Source organism: Physella acuta, unplaced genomic scaffold (assembly GCF_028476545.2).
Source record: "Physella acuta isolate Inbredline_101_S28 unplaced genomic scaffold, ASM2847654v3 ptg000883l, whole genome shotgun sequence".
NCBI lineage: Eukaryota > Metazoa > Mollusca > Gastropoda > Physidae > Physella > Physella acuta.
Genome location: NW_026732400.1, coordinates 739476 through 757927, shown reverse-complemented (window position 1 = coordinate 757927; position 18452 = coordinate 739476). Strand labels below are relative to the sequence as shown.

At 33.8% G+C, this 18452-nt stretch overlaps 1 protein-coding gene across 7 annotated transcripts in view; it reads right to left on the bottom strand.

Annotated features, from left to right (window-relative positions):
• Window positions 1-11382: 11382 nt before the first annotated feature.
• Window positions 11383-18452, bottom strand: part of LOC131952642 (nephrocystin-1) — a 28874-nt gene continuing 21804 nt past the window's right edge. For 3 of the 7 annotated variants that reach the window (XM_059315393.1, XM_059315389.1, XM_059315390.1), the window contains 3 exons: window positions 13968-14084; window positions 12339-12497; window positions 11384-11989 (listed from right to left, as the gene is read on the bottom strand). In XM_059315393.1, the coding sequence (XP_059171376.1) occupies window positions 11975-11989; window positions 12339-12497; window positions 13968-14084 (291 nt within the window). In that variant the 3' untranslated portion in view covers window positions 11384-11974. Of the gene's footprint in view, window positions 11990-12338; window positions 12498-13967; window positions 14085-18452 lie in introns of all 7 variants that reach the window. The other 4 variants (XM_059315391.1, XM_059315388.1, XM_059315392.1 and 1 more) reach the window with 2 other exon arrangements.

Here is an 18452-nt window from a genome sequence, read left to right as displayed (position 1 = left end):
TAGATATATTTTGTTATAGTTAATTTAAAATAGACTTCACTATTAAGGATTAATAAGTATATTGTGATTTAAGAGCCCAGTAATTATGGTTTCAGACAAGGAAAATCTCTAGTCTATTAGCCAATGATTAAAAGAAGCATATAAAAATGGCACCTGGCTAACTGACGTCAAATACAACATGGCTGACTCTCAGGTTCTTATTGTGCTGGGCTGTTATGACAAAGTATCATCGAACAGGTAAATATAGTTTATGGTTTATGTCATTCAAGTTCAACTAAACCATCTCTCCACTGATACCCTTACACACACTTCACCCATACCATCTTGGACTTGTGTCAACACACGATTCTCTAGCCTCAACTAAACGCCCCAGTCAAGTGCCGCATGTGTTTGGTAGGTTCATTAGGTCCTTCAATGTGCACACGATTGTGGAAATGTCATACTCCAAACAAGTTGTTGCTGACAAGAAAATCCTTCAACTAAATTAGCCCAAAATCTTATTAATCGACTAAATTAGCCCAAAATCTTATTAATCGACTAAATTAGCCCTAAATCTTATTAATCGACTAAATTAGCCCTAAACCTGATCCATTGACTAAATTAGCCCTAAACCTGATCCATTGACTAAATTAGCCCTAAACCTGATCCATTGACTAAATTAATCCTAAACCTGATCCATTGACTAAATTAGCCCTAAACCTGATCCATTGACTAAATTAGCCATAAACCTGATCCATTGACTAAATTAGCCCTAAACCTGATCCATTGACTAAATCAGCCCTAAACCTGATCCATTGACTAAATTAGCCCTAAACCTGATCCATTGACTAAATCAGCTCTAAACCTGATCCATTGACTAAATTAGCCCTAAACCTAATTAACCAAGAAATTATCTTTATTTTAACTTCAGAACAAAACATTTTTATTCTTGAAATAGAAATCGTTACAACATACAACCTAGATATATTTTCCCCAACTACGCCATTAGCTACATAGATATTCTAAAATTAATAAATAAATACATTTAGATCTATTTGTTAATCATAATTCCACAAACAAACAAATGTTCATTACGGAGTATTAATTACAATTTTAAAAAAAATTAACTGCAAATGACGCAGTAGGACCGCCGTAAATAGCAAAAGACGCAAACCGCTGTTTAAATATTAATCAGAGTTGGGATATATTTAGAAATGTTTTCCTCTGTAACCTTGTCACTTGATACAGAACTAACGGTACGAACAATAACCAAATGAACACCGTCGTATCCATTTCGCTTCACGTCCTCATTTTTTCTCGAGGTATTCGGTTCTGTATTTTTTTTCTCTCAAAAAGTTACAAATCTGACGAGTTTAAGCCTAGAACCGGGTGGATAAAGCTGGTTTATTTTTAGATGCGCGAGCTTATGTTTACGTCACATCGTAGTTTAGTGTAAAACAAAAAGTTTAAATTTCGTGTTGGTATCAGCCTACGCGAGCTGTGTAATAGGCTTTTGAGGATTGGACAACGTAAAAATATAAACCGGGAGTAATCTCCCCTAAACTTTCCCGAATATTCTTATATAACACTACGTGGGATGGCAACTCGGAATATAGACATGATTTTTAATTACTTAAACTTTTAAAAATAGAATAGAATCTCGTAGAAAAAAAGAATTGCGCACCAAGTGAACGCCAAATAAAGATGTGCATAGTAGTGTGCAATATTATTAGTACTTTATAAATTTACATGCGTTTTTAGAGAAATCGGAAATAGCGTAAATTACTACTTCCGTTCAACGGAAATTACTCAAAATTTGACAGATCCTCTACTTACACGTGAAATTTCGTTTATCTATCTGAAATAGTACTCAAGTTATAGGCTTTTTAAAAATTCAAAGTAGAAAGAGTACCACTTTCGGTTATCGGAAATCGCTCAAAAGTTGATACGGACCTACGATTTTGATAAAATACTTATATATGAAATTTCATCAACCTAGCTGTAACGGTACTCAAGTAATCGTGTTTACACACACAGACACACACACACACACACAGACACACAGACATACGGACAAGATTGCAAAATTATGTTTTTCCGTATCAGTGAGGTGTAAAACGTCGAGATTTGTAAAAATCTCGATTTTTTTTTTGCACGATTACAATACTTTCTCTATACTACGTATCTACGAGAAAGTAAAAATGAATCACTACTCATATAACTATAAACAAAAGTATAGGTAGCTCATTAGTTCTTATGGTACTCAACTACAAATAAAGATTATTACCATAAACTTTTTAGAAATATTTATTTGAATAACGGTGTATTTATATATTACTCTGTACGTAGCGTATATATAAAATATATGTCACTAGAATCGTTATAAATATGTTTACATTTCGACTTTTATAATACATCTATATAAAAATATATGTCACTAGAATCGTTATAAATCTGTTTACATTTCGACTTTTAAAATACATCATTAACTACCGAGGTTTTTATTAATAGTTATATTAACTGTTGTGCATTATTATGTTTACAGAAAATATTGTTGTTTTCTTCCGTTGAATGCATTCAATAAAAAAAATTGTTTTTGTAAACGATTTAACAAAAATACATTATTGCCTAGTTAGCAGTTTTCCCGGATTGATCTGCTTTTTTTTTTAGTCGGAAGAAACTTTCCAAGGATTCGCCTCAGCGTCAATAATGTTTTGTCATAACTGCGATATTTCTTGGATCGGTAGGAAAAGTCTATGTAATCATACTACATTTCTGAGAAAATCTTTTTTAAAATATGGCAAGCGATAAAATTATAGTTACATTTGTAAAAATTAAAGCTGTTTGGGAACCATCGATTACAATCATATTTATATTTTTGTATCGAGTATAAGCCTTTGTAAAGCCGTTTAGAATTATTTTATCAATTCATTTATTTTCAAAGTCTGCCCCCAACCTCTCCTTAAAGTTTACCGGAATGGCCAGGGAGAGTAAAACATAAAAATCAGAACAATTGTTCTCCATGATAAAAATACACAATAGTGATCTATGGTGTATAGTATAGTATAGTATAGTATTTATATTAAATAACATAACATCCCCAACCACCACAACACCCTGACTCTACTAATTCAAATTAAAAATACAAGTGTTTACTAAATTACTACTATATTATTAGTAATTATTTCTTTGACTATTTCTAGCTAATGAAACCGGAAGTAATTTTGTACTTATTACACAAATGTTATAAAATATTCAGTTTTGGTTGAAGAATTTGCTTTCTGGCAACAAAAAATTGGAACCAGCTTTTCATGTCTATTTAGCGCAAATTTTCTTTAAGTCGGTCGGGCAACTGTTTTTAAGAAAAATTAGAATCTATCTTTCGTTTTATAAGCTTTATCTTTTTTATACAACACTGAACAAAATAATTTGTAAAATAATTTCATTTTACAAGATAAATCTATCTATATATATATATATATATATATATATATATATATATATATATATATATATATATATATATATATATATATATATATATCCTACATCCCTAAACACATAGTTTAAAAATAATCTTATTTTACAAGTTTAATATTTATACAGAACTAGAAAATCAAACAAAATAATCTTTACAGAACACGAAGAACACTAAAAAACGAACCCGATCCTCCCTCGACAGCAAGGTGCCAACTAAAACAGTTCGCTTCAGTATACACATGGCTACTGTAAGGAAACTGACAGAGCGAATTCTTACGGTAAAAGATACCTTTACTATTACAACTAGATCTATAACAAATTGATTCTGTAACAAATTGAAAAGGTAACAAATGGCTACAGCAACAAATTTCAAAGATAAAAAATGACTTCGGGAAAAATGGCTCCGAGCAGGCAACAAACACACTGCCCGACAGCAGTGACAAAGGCCAGGGGTGTGGGAGAGTTACACTCCCCTCTTCCCCCCTCCCGCATTAGGACTACAAAATGACAGCTGTCTTACGATAGCTACAGCTATAAACGTTGGCATTCAATGACTGAACGTGAATGTCATAAAACTCAACGTTCTCAAGTATATATATATATATATATATATATATATATATATATATATATATATATATATATATATATATATATATATATATATATATATATATATATATATATATATAAATACATGTATATATATATACACAATTATTGCCCCCTCTCCTCAAACAAAATCCTACCTACGCCACTAAAGCCACCAAACGACGTGTGACACTAAAAACCTGGTACCACAGCTGCACGTTCTCTCCCCACCCCCCATCCCTCCTCTCAATTAAAGATGTGCGTCAGTAGGCGGGAAGAGTGGTCGTGGACGGGATGGAAAAGGCACTCACACACACGCACGCACGGAGTCGCACACACACATACACACACCTGCTAACGTCAGAGTAGATCTATTGATTTTACTTGATGAGAACAAAAAAGTTATTTTTATTCGACGTTTAAAAAATCCGTGAAAAACGTTTTAGATTTTATGTTAAAAGATGGCCACTCCTTTTAACATAATGTTGAATGATGGCCGTTCGATTAATCTATTGTTAAAAGTTGGACATTCCTGTAGGCTTGAGGTTAAAAGTCGGACATTCCACTTGACTTATTGTTACAAGTTGGACATTTTATAAGATCTCATGTTAAACGCTAGACATTCCATGTGACCTAGAGTTAAAAATGTGACATTTGACTAAAACTAATTGCATGTATTAATCCCACGACTCACGCGGGCTAACACAAAAAAAGGTGATACAAACTCCTGCGCCCACAGCAGTGGCGTAGCTAGGGTGTCGCCTCCCCCTTTAGCCCCACCCTTGCGGCTTTACTAGCTAAAACTTCCAGAAGTTTCTCAAGTAAAAATGGAACAGGGCATATGTGACTAACAAAATAATTTTAACTCCTCGAGTAATAATGTAATGTTTAAATAATTGGATGTTGCGAGGTGGTTTTATGTTACGAGGTGGCGTGATATTAAATGATAGGCTGATGTTTAGAAATAGTATGACGTTTAGAGGGTAATGTGATGTTAAAAAGGTAGTGAGTTGTTTAGAAAGTGGTGTGATGTTTAGAGATTAGAAAGTTGTGTGTTGTTTTATGGGTAGTGTGGTGTTTAGAGATTAGAAAATTGTGTGTTGTTTTATGGGTAGTGTGGTGTTTAGAGATTAGAAATGTGTGTGTTGTTTTATGGGTTGTGTGGTGTTTAGAGATTAGAAATGTGTGTGTTGTTTTATGGGTAGTGTGGTGTTTAGAGATTAGAAAATTGTGTGTTGTTTTATGGGTAGTGTGGTGTTTAGAGATTAGAAAATTGTGTGTTGTTTTGTGGGTAGTGTGGTGTTTAGAGATTAGAAAATTGTGTGTTGTTTTGTGGGTAGTGTGGTGTTTAGAGATTAGAAAATTGTGTGTTGTTTTGTGGGTTGTGTGGTGTTTAGAAATTAGAAAATTGTGTGTTGTTTTGTGGGTAGTGTGGTGTTTAGAAATTAGAAAATTGTGTGTTGTTTTATGGGTAGTGTGGTGTTTAGAGATTAGAAAATTGTGTGTTGTTTTATGGATAATGTGGTGTTTAGAGATTAGAAAATTGTGTGTTGTTTTGTGGGTAGTGTGGTGTTTAGAGATTAGAAAATTGTGTGTTGTTTTATGGGTAGTGTGGTGTTTAGAGATTAGAAAATTGTGTGTTGTTTTGTGGGTAGTGTGGTGTTTAGAGATTAGAAAATTGTGTGTTGTTTTGTGGGTAGTGTGGTGTTTAGAGATTAGAAAATTGTGTGTTGTTTTGTGGGTAGTGTGGTGTTTAGAGATTAGAAAATTGTGTGTTGTTTTGTGGGTAGTGTGGTGTTTAGAGATTAGAAAATTGTGTGTTGTTTTATGGGTAGTGTGGTGTTTAGAGATTAGAAAATTGTGTGTTGTTTTGTGGGTAGTGTGGTGTTTAGAGATTAGAAAATTGTGTGTTGTTTTATGGGTAGTGTAGTGTTTAGAGATTAGAAATGTGTGTGTTGTTTTATGGGTAGTGTGGTGTTTAGAGAGTAAACAACAGAAAAACGAAAGAAAAAAAAACCGACAAACACAACTGACTTTCAACGAATTTGAATTTATGATTATGTAGTTGTCTCTCCTATATATGGCTATATATAGCCGTGGGTTCGAACTCGAGACTTTTCGGTTCAGCAACCATGGGCTTTACCGACTCGACCACGCCTACCCCCAGAAAGAAGCAATTGATTCGTGGATTTGAGTTGGGCTCATTTATAAAATCATCATTCTAGTAGATTCCAATGATTGTGCTTTTACCCATAACAAGCCAAAGATTGGGTTAAATTATTTTAGCTACTTCTCGTTGTTTTTTATGTGTCGTGTTTTCAACATTTTTCTGATTGTTTGTACTTCTATCTACATCTGTGAGGTCGTGTATGTTTATGTGTGTATTTTAGAACCCTGACTGTATATGTGGATCGTGTATGCGCATGTGTGTATGTAGAACCCCTACTTACATATGTGGGTCAGGTGTGTTTGTGGGTCGCGTGTGTTTGTGGGTCGCGTGTGCTTGTGGGTCGCGTGTGTTTGTGTGTTACACACCTGTTCTAACCTTGTAACACACGGACGTAGTTCTAACAGAGTGTGTCTTGCACATGTCAATCGTCTCTACCATATATTTTTGTCCAAAAAAACTACCTAGTAATAAATTGTATACGCTGTTTGCAATGTATTGCCACTACAACTATCACACACAAACACACACACACACATTTGCAGCATATTCCCACTACAATTATCATACACAATCACACATTTGCAACATATTCTCACTACAATTATCACACACGAACACACATTGCAACATATTCCAACTACAATTATCACACACAATCACACATTTGCAACATATTCTCACTACAATTATCACACACAATCACACATTTGCAACATATTCTCACTACAATTATCATACACAATCACACATTTGCAACATATTCTATGATTGTCTTTTTAAAAGTAAGCAGTGAACACCAACGCTAGCAAAACTAATTACATAAAATTGTTCAACACAATCTTCTTTAAAGTTCACTGTACTGCAGGGGGAGGGGGTTATGTATTATATCTACTATATAGGTCTAATTTTGGAGAGTTTTGGTCTTTGAAACTGTTATCTAAAAGTATATGAGAGGTGTGCTTGTCCAATAAAGTCATATGTACTGCGTTATATAATGTGGAGAAGCTCTATCAATATTTTTATAAAGCCGAAATGTATGTCATAAGCAGCAAACGAAAACTAATTAGCTCATTTAATTAGCGACACAAAGACAGAAGAAAATAGTTTATTTATTTATAAAAGTGTGTATCATCATTTTATAACGCAATTCAACAAAGCTACATCAGAAAAAAAAAAATTGCTTCGAATAGTTTGTCAACACCGCCGACTACTCTGTCACGATTACACTGACCGCCTATCTCCCCTTTCATCATCCTAATCGGACATGTTAACACTGTGTTCTTTAAACAATGCTTAACCTTTACAAACTTAAAATGAGCTCTCATGTAAATGTTATTTGAGAAAATCTTTTTTTTAAAATAAGTCTTAAAATAAATAACATTCGATACTCACCCTAAGCGAAAAGTATCCAGAATGTAAAGCGAACATCATTTACTAACTAATTCCCTATCGCTGGATAGACAACTCCCGATGCCGTGTTGGATTATCAAAGGTTTCTTTAATTTAAACTTGACTGACGTCACGCGGGTTTATCACGATCAAATGAAATGGTTTCTATTTTTGAAAATGTTACAGTGCGGCGGGCCGCTGTGGGTTGGTAGGTCGCATTGTTTTCTCCCGTGGGCCGTTCCGTGTCTGGCTTTAAACTAACGCACGTCTTTATTTCTTTCCCTAACACTCGCAGTCTGCGTCATTTAAATATATAACCAACGTGCGAACACTAGAGTAGCTTAAAATAATTTCTAATATCGTTTTTTTTTTAAATGTAAAAATAAATAAATAAAACAAAAACAATCATAAAAGTAACATATTTTCTGTTCTAAATATAGAACAAAGCTAAAAATAGAAGGTTTATTGACAATTTATAGAAACTGGCGACCGAGATTGCGAGAAGAATCGTGAGCCATGCGAGCTGAAGTGAGACAGGGAGAGACAGTAACTACTTTCTTAACATCGCTCCAGACACCCGCAACTAGGCGGTAAATGTCTCCTATAGTGTTTCAAAGACCTCTGTAATCGATACTAGTGCGTTTTGAAACCATTACTGCCGTTCCATTGAACGCGATGACTAAAACGATTAGCAAACAACACTAGATTTTTTAAACTCGGGTACGGATCAATAGTTTTAAATCATAATACGGTATATACGATCTCTTATGCATCACCGTTACTATAAATAGTACGAAATTGTGTGGATGTTCTAAGACGCAATCATTTCCTGGCTAAGTGCGCATGTACATACGCGCAAACAAATAGGTAGGCTTGTTTTTTGTTTTTTTTTTATATAAGGATAACTTCTGATACTATTCGGTCGATAGTGAAACATAAAATGAGGTCTGTGCTATCCGTTGATTAAAACTTTGAGAGGCGTTTTTTTCAAGGGAAATAATCAGTTGTGAAATGTCATTAACTCTATTATAACTCTTAATATCAAGGGATAACTGGCGTATTACACGACATGCCTGTGGCTAAAGCTCTCTGCACAACTCTAGACAGTGTTACTGTGTTAGTATATTTGAAAAAAAAAACCCCAGCAAGATGGCATTTATCTAGAGCTGTATTTAAAAATAAAGAAACATGAATACACAAGCAAAATAATGAATACTGTAATACATCAAGTCAGCATTGATTTTTTGAGATTCTGGTGTAGATGGAGGGACAAGAATCATCTGCCTCATTAGCTAATGAGCTCAGAAGTTACAAATGTAGTAATTACTTCAAATCAGTTAATTGTGGTTCAATTGCGTCACCAGGGGTTTCCATGGCAACATTACCCAGGTGATGTGACTTAACAGACCCAGGTATTATGACCTCACAGAACAGAACCAGGTAGCATGACCTCACAGAACAGACCCAGGTAGCATGACCTCACATAACAGACCTAGGTAGCATGACCTCACAGAACAGACCCAGGTAGCATGACCTCACAGAACAGACCCAGGTAGCATGACCTCACAGAACAGACCCAGGTAGCATGACCTCGCAGAACAGACCCAGGTAGCATGACCTCACAGAACTGACCCAGGTAGCATGACCTCACAGAACAGACCCACCCAGGTAGCATGACCTCACAGAACTGACCTAGGTAGCATGACCTCACAGAACAGACCCAGGTAGCATGACCTCACAGAACAGACCCAGGTAGCATAACCTCACAGAACAGACCCAGGTAGCATGACCTCACAGAACAGACCCAGGTAGCATGACCTCACAGAACAGACCCAGGTAGCATGACCTCACAGAACAGACCCAGGTAGCATGACCTCACAGAACAGACCCAGGTAGCATGACCTCACAGAACAGACCCAGGTAGCATGACCTCACAGAACAGACCCACCCAGGTAGCATGACCTAGGTAGCATGACCTCACAGAACAGACCCAGGTAGCATGACCTCACAGAACAGACCCAGGTAGCATAACCTCACAGAACAGACCCACCCAGGTAGCATGACCTCACAGAACAGACCCAGGTATTATGACCTCACAGAACAGACCCAGGTAGCATGACCTCACAGAACAGACCCAGGTAGCATGACCTCACAGAACAGACCCAGGTAGCATGACCTCACAGAACAGACCCAGGTAGCATGACCTCACAGAACAGACCTAGGTAGCATGACCTTACAGAACAGACCCAGGTAGCATGACCTCACAGAACAGACCCAGGTAGCATGACCTCACAGAACAGACCTAGGTAGCATGACCTCACAGAACAGACCCAGGTAGCATGACCTCACAGACCCAGGTAGCATGACCTCACAGAACAGACCCAGGTAGCATGACCTCACAGAACAGACCCAGGTAACATGACCTCACATAACAGACCCAGGTAGCATGACCTCACAGAACAGACCCAGGTAGCATGACCTCACAGAACAGACCCAGGTAGCATGACCTCACAGAACAGACACAGGTAGCATGACCTCACAGAACAGACCTAGGTAGCATGACCTCACAGATCTAGGTAGCATGACCTTACAGAACAGACCTAGGTAGCATGACCTCACAGAACAGACCCAGGTAGCATGACCTCACAGAACAGACCCAGGTAGCATGACCTCACATAACAGACCTAGGTAGCATGACCTCACAGAACAGACCCAGGTAGCATGACCTCACAGAACAGACCCAGGTAGCATGACCTCACATAACAGACCTAGGTAGCATGACCTCACAGAACAGACCCAGGTAGCATGACCTCACAGAACAGACCCAGGTAGCATGACCTCACATAACAGACCTAGGTAGCATGACCTCACAGAACAGACCCAGGTAGCATGACCTCACAGAACAGACCCAGGTAGCATGACCTCACAGAACAGACCCAGGTATCATAATTATTCGAAAAGATTTCACGGACCACATCTAACTGGCACTACCCCCCCCCCTTCTTTGGCCACTCAATCAGACTAATGTCAGATTACATCATTACCACAAATCAATAAGCATCCTGCTTGATTCATCGTCATCCCATGTAATGGCCACTCAACTATACTGACACTAATGCTTTTTTATTCTGCAGTGGGACCTTACATTCATCCAGGAATTATTTAAATGTATTACATCTCTGTCCCACTGCAGAAATTTCACAAAAACAAGAATTTATAGAATAATTGTTAAATAGTAGTTGAATAAGTATTATTTTTTTCTAAATAACACTGTTTTTCCTTACGGTAACAAACAGCCAATTCTATTTTTATTTTCCTACACTGTGATCAAGTGGTTGTTTTGTTTCTATGAAGGTTGTGATTTTTTTTTTCTTAAAACACTCCCTCAATTTCTAGGCTGACTAAACTTTTAAAAATAGCCCTACTTAGAAAACTTTCCAACATAAAATAGTAAATGAAATATAACAGTAGATATTACAATGTTTTTTTAAACTGGATGTTAGCTTCACTGTCTTAGGGGCTACAACCTGCCACCAATGGTTCAGTTTAAATTTCTCAGCATAGTTTTTATGTAGCAGTGATTGGCCAGGTTTAACATGAGAATTTAAGCCAAATAAACATTCAGATAATTTTGGATGAATTTAAGCCAGATAGATATTCACAGTTAATTCTAGATTTATTCAAGCCAGATAAACATTCACAGATAATTATTAGATTAATTTTAAGACAAGAGTTTTGTAAAAAAATATTTATTTCTTCTATAAGTAAATTAAAGGCTTGGTCAAAATAATTTAACAATCATATCAATAACCAACAGCCTTGTGATAATACATTAAATTTTAATAGATTTAAATAGATTTAATAAACTAGATGAATAATATAAAGTGTATATGGGAATGAATTAAAATAGTTGACTATACTAAATGGACAAATAAATAAAAAAACTTTCTTGGACGGAGTTATTGACCCTGGTAGTGTTATAAAAGATTACTACACAAGCCATTAATCTCTAAAACAAACAAGCTCAGCTATAAACAGTAGGTATTGTTCAGCCCTCTGGCTGCTAGTGGCTAATTAAAGCAGACACAACAATAGTGAGAAAATAATCCCCAAGCTTTAAACAATGTCAACACAAGACAGAGAGAGGGACCTGTGTTGCCATTGGTATTCTATTTCTCACCTGGCTACACACTAGACTTTTTGTGTTTTTTTTTTTAAATAAATACATAGTATAATTTTTGCTGCTTAATAAAAACTTAATGTTTTATACAAACTTAACTGTTTCAATTAATATTTGTGTGAGCAATCTTTTAAATACAACCCTGGAATTCTTTTCTTGAAGGTACCTCTCATAATCAGGCTTCTTTAACCCTCTGCGGTCTAGAAACATCAAAACAAAAACAAATTAACAAGCATGACAAACATTGATAACTGTTATTTTGCAACAATAAGAAAATATTATAAAACTTGTATATATTTTACAACTTGGGATTTTTGTTAGGGAAAATATTCGTTCAATAAATACAGTTTATTAAGTAAAACAATTTTTTTTTATTATATACATTTTCTTGTAAAGGTTTTTTTTAAGGTTTTTATTTTTAAAGTTTTTTTTTTTATTGTGCAAAAAAAAAAAAAAAAAAAGAACAAATACAAAATCAATGAAAAAAAAAAAAAAGAATGGAATAAATGGGGATCAAATAAAATTTGCTAAAATGCTAGCAGTACTCACCACTAGTGACTTGGTCACACAATAAGGACCAATGATATTAAAAGCTGCCTCATCTATTTCAAAAGGCTTGTAGTCCAGATCTTCTGACAAGAGTGCTGCCAAGGCATTTCTACCAGCTTTCTTCATCTCACAAAATCTGGCCACTTGTTCCTGTCGGAGCTAAAAAAAAAACATTTTTTATGTCCACATAAAGGTACACATTAACCATGGATTCTAACACATTTAGACAGACTTAAAAAACGGAAGATATCTCCCCTCACCTTTCTCATTTATTCTTATATAACAATAAGAGATATGACACTCTTAGTGCAGTAGTTAAAAAATAGAAATTTTTTTTTTTTTATTACTTAAATTTTTTAAATAGAATAAAATCGAGTAGCAAAAAGAATTGTGCACCAGTACATGTAATTTTTTATGAGAAATCGGAAATGCTGTACATTACGACTTACGGTTGACTGAAATAGCTCAAAATTGATAGAATCAAGATAATAAGATCTTAAAGCTATGTATAAAAATGTGCTCATCTAAATGAAAAGTCACTCAAAATTTGTGAGTGATCCAACTGTAATATCTTACATACACAAATTCAACTACCTAACTGAAACAATACCCAAGTTATTATGTTCCCACAGAAATAGAGTAATGTACCACTTTTGGTTATCAGAATTGGTTCAAAATTTGATAGAACCCTCACATACAATCTTATATTTGACATTTTGTCTACTAAACTTTATAGGTACTCAAGTTATAGACGTTTGAGAAACCAGAAGTGGAGTAATTATCACTAACAGTTATCGGAAATCGCTCAAATTTTAAAAGAAAACTACATATTTAATATAATACTTTTAGATGAAATTTCGTCAACCTAACTGAAATGGTACTCAAGTTATCGTGTTTACATACACATAGACAGACCAACGGGATTGAAAAACTAAGTTTTTCTAGCTCTGGAAGATTATATAACGTCAAAATTTGGCGAAATCTCAATTGGGTAAAACATTAAAAAGATGAAAAAACCCTATATACCAAACACAAGTTCCCCATAATGTTTTACAAGACCATATGGAAATCAACATCCCAAAAATAAACAACACACATAAAAAAACAAATCATCTAGATTTGACTAGAGCAGACACACATATTTCACAACATACACACAGAAATGACACGTAAACAGTTTTTAATTTGTGCACACACAGAACATAACATGTGCACACCAAACAAAGAACAACCACAGGACATATATAATACACATCAAACATACAAGAACACATTAAAGTCATCATGTGCACACACAGAAAAGACATCATGTACACACACAGAAAAGACATCATGTACACACACAGAAAAGACATCATGTACACACACAGAAAAGACATCATGTACACACACAGAAAAGACATCATGTACACACACAGAAAAGCCATCCTGTATACACACAGAAAAGTCATCATGTGCACACACAGAAAAGTCATCATGTGCACACACAGAAAAGCCATCATGTGCACACACAGAAAAGCCATCATGTACACACACAATAAAGACATCATATACAAACACAGAAAAAAGCCATCCTGTACACAGATAAGCCATGATGTACACACAGAGTGAGAAGTGACGAGCACATACCAAGTTGTTGTCTGTATCCCCCATGATGTACTCTGGTATCAAGGCTAGGTGGGACAAAGGGTAAACAGTTTCCAGGACAACTTGCTTGAATAAATCTTTCATGTACTCCTCGTCTCTCTGGGGAAACAGCCATTCATCCATTAAACATGCCGTTAATAGCCGCCCCCCCCCCCCCCTCCCCACATTATTTCTCAGTCAGACAAGTTACTTCCTTTTAACAATATCTTTACCCATTTAGATTTCTCCCCTTTAAATAAGCTCCCTGATTTAATAACAAAAAAAATAATTCTCTATACCACTAGCCATGTACTTTATTATTTATAGCTAGAGTGATGGTGGTATTGTGTCATCATTTACAGTAAAGCACATTCAAGCTGACAACACATACTCTGTTAAACCATTAAATATGTACTATTCCTATAAAAAAAAAAAAAAAAAAAAGCTGCTATAAAAAAATAGAGAGGCCGCCCCCAAGGAAGAATTATTTCTTAAAATGAATTCACTGACTGATAATATATATTTTAAAATTGTAACAAACTACACAGGTGGAAAAAACGCACCACTTAAAATTAAAGTAAGGTGTTTATAGCTTTCTCTAGCAGCATTAGGAGTGTGAGTAATTTGGTTTACAAATCAATCACAATTTTTGTCCATGCCATGATCAATAGCAAGAAGGCAACACACTCCCCATGATGTAGACTGCAGGCTTATCATTACATCAAACAAAAATCAATTGTATTTTTAAGCAGTTACAAATAATTGTCTTTGGATCAATTACGCCTTCCAGACGTTTTTCTTTCTCCTACACATAGCAATTTGACCTCATTCTTTGTCAATTTTTTAAAGTTTGATCTAAAAATAAATGCCAGTCAGGGCATGCATGTTATATAAAACATGGATACCTTTCAAATTAACAACAGGAAAACATCACGTTTGTTGCATAAAGCTATAATACACTCAATGTGGAAATATTTTTTTTTTTTTTTTTTTTTTTTTTTTTAGAAACGTGCTGGCAATATGTGCTGGATTGAGATTTAATGAACACATTTGTTCTAAGACAACTCCGCCTCATCCTAGATAGCGCTGGGAAAATCTGGCATTTCATCAAATCTGGCAATAAAACTCAACAAGCAGAAATAATATGTCAAGAATACATCAATACACAACAGACACGTTATTTCCACACTACGATTATGTAGATGCTTGCACTCTATGCTAAGATTACCAGAGCATGCCTTTCTGTTATTAGCTGATGGGTTTATAAATAGCAGCGCTTGACATTAGTGTAATAATAACTATTTACTAAGAGAAATATATATCCAGTGTTTTTCTTTTTGCTGTTTTTAAGTCAGAATATCTTGTTCATTTTTTTGTTCAAATTAATCATTATGTAAAAATGTGTTAAGTCACGGTACATTTTGTTTATTCATTTTATTTTATTTCACTTAAAGTAATCATTATAGATTCCTTTATTCAATTCTATTAATGCTAAAATGATTAGGAAGCTTAGAATTGTTTCAAATAATTTGGAAGCTGAAGTAAAAACCAGATAAGTCCTTTCCATTTAGCTAAAAGTACAATACTTTAAAACAAAACACATGATTAGTTCAGGCACTTCCATAAAATATTAAATGTTTTCCTCCAAGATAATGAGCACTTAAAATGGACCAATAAACTACCATGTAAATTTTGATAAAAACAACAGTTCCCCCTTCTTTAATAAGTCCTGAGTATTCATGTTTTTTCCAACTTGTGATGCTAAACAAAATACTTAATGCTAAAAAACTTTTTCATCAAAACATGGTTAGGCTAATAATTCTCTTCAAAGGTTACAAAGTTAAGAGTTTTATAATTTAGTGTATGTATTGTAAGAAAAAATATGAAAGAATGCACGACTAGAAACTTTTCATTTTTATAAATTTGAACGACAAAGCAATTTCTGAGCCTGGCTGCAGTTTAAATTATAAAAACTGGATGAAATTGATGGCAGGGTAAACTGAATTGATTTTCATTTAAGTTAGAGCAGGAGCTATCTGGCCAAATGGGAGGCTGAGTACTACTAATGAGCTCTACAGCCAGCACAACAAATGGGATCAATAATTGTCTTTGTTCTAAGGAGAGTTCCACAGCTTCAATGGTGTTTGGTTTCTAAATTTGCAGACATGTATCACCCAATTTATCATAAAAACTACGTTGTTTGCTTTTAATATATTCAACTAAAGGAATAAATGAACCTTTTGTGAACCTTTTATGATCATTTTATACCAATCTTTATTTTATAATGCTAATGAGGTTTGGCTTAATTAATATTAAAAAAAAACATTGTTTTGTGTTAGTTTATCTCATTTATAATGCTTAATTTTAAACAATTAATTAATTAATTAATTAATTATCCAATTTTAATAATTTTTTTCAGTACTATAATCATGTGAAGCTTGGTTCTAATCTTTAATAAATATAATTTCCTATTTTAATTTTTTTAAAATTGATTATTCAGGGAAATCAAATAAAAATAAAATAAAACCCCCCTAAACTTTCTCGAATATTCTTATATAACACTTCGGGGGCAACTCAGAATATAGATATGATTTTTAATCAAATTTTACATACTTGCACTTTTTAAAATAGAATCTCTAGAAAAAAGAATTGCGCACATAGTGAACAGCGAACAATGCGTGTATAATAGTGCGGACCATTACTACTTTGTAAATTCATAGGCTAAGAAATCGGAAATAGTGTTAAATACTTTTTTTAGTTACCAGAAATTACTCAAAATTTGATAGAAAACAGAGAGTTAAATCTTTTATTATTATATGTGAAATTTCGTCTATCTATAGAAAAATTGAAAGTAGAATAAGTTCCACTTCCGGTCACCAGCGGATGAAAAACTGATACATAACAACAAATCTGATATTATACTTATATATGAAATTTAATCAACCTAGCTGTAATAGTACTCAAGTTATTATGTTCACAGACAGACACACAGACACCCACAGACAAAATTGCGAAACTAAGTTTTTCTGACTGAGGGAGGTGTAAAACGTTAACATCTCGATTTTGATTTTATGCAAGATTACATTACTTTCTATAAAGAAACAAGAAAGTAACAAAATACACATCATTACATCACATTTACACTTGCAACCTATATAGTCTAGTAAAAAAAAAAATTAACAGAAAGTAAGCATTTTCAGAGGGAAAAATATTTTCATATTACATTAACTTTGTGTGAGTTTTTTTTACCTAGAAATGTATAGTATGCATGTTGCATTTGTGTAAACGAGGTATTATGTTACTAATATGATTGCAAATTTTAGTTCTTAAACATTAATACTTTTTTCATTATCATGCTCATAAATATGTTAATAAATATAGTTGCAAAGGCTATTTTGAAGGTCATTTAAAGGTCATAAAAAATTGTGAACTATATTTTCATTTGTATTCATATCAATAAAAGTATTTAAGTAATCTAAAATACAAGCCTCCTACATTAAATTTTTTAAATTTCACTTTTAGGGTGAAACCTATCCATAAATTCTTGTTTTGACAACCCCAGGCACTATATGAACATTTGTTTTTGGGCTTATCTACAACAAAGCAAAGTGCTATGATCAAGAATAAATATCATTCAAAACTTTTTTTGTTTTCCCCATCATGCTAGAGTTCATCTTTTACAATTCTAGTCTTCCTATAACCTTGTTAATCCATTTTACACAATTGTATTTGTATGGCTTCACTTGAATTCTTTTTTACTGAAATAGTTTACATCACGAAACATTATCAGCAATAATTAACTAAAAAAATATATTAATCACTGCCTTCCTTTCACCTATCAAACTTGTATGAATAAAACCTAGTCCCCTCAGTAGCAGTATTCAAAGGTATATTATTAGCTAGAAAAATATGAAGCAGGTCATGGTTTGTTAACCATTTCTATAAAACCATCTAATGGGAAATTTTAAACAGAATTCAGATTTCAATACAAAAAAAGAGAATCATTGCAAGCATTTCAAGCAAAAGGTTTACATTACAACAATATTAACATGTATGAAGCAAGAATTAAGTTTTCAAAATCAAAAGACAATACTCATATTTAGCATCATAGGTAGAAATGAAGAAAAAACTTTGAAAACACCAAAATATGATATGATGAATATACATAAATCACATGCAATTTTAGTTGTGATCTAGGAATTTTGTTTTGATTATGTTTTTTAAGGTTGTGATTTTAGCATCATGTATTGAAGTTCCTTTAGGGTTTTATCTATTTTTCTGTATTAAAGTTGATTTGGACAATAACATTTACATTCCATTTTTGAAACAGGACTAAAATAAATTTAAAAATAATTTCACGTCTTTACCATTTTTTGTCAATGTTACTGTAGTCCATGGTAAGTCTTTATGTAAAAACTAGCACATTATTTAAATGTAAATTAATTTAAATAAAATTGATTGTGATTATTTAAATGAAAATAATTTAAA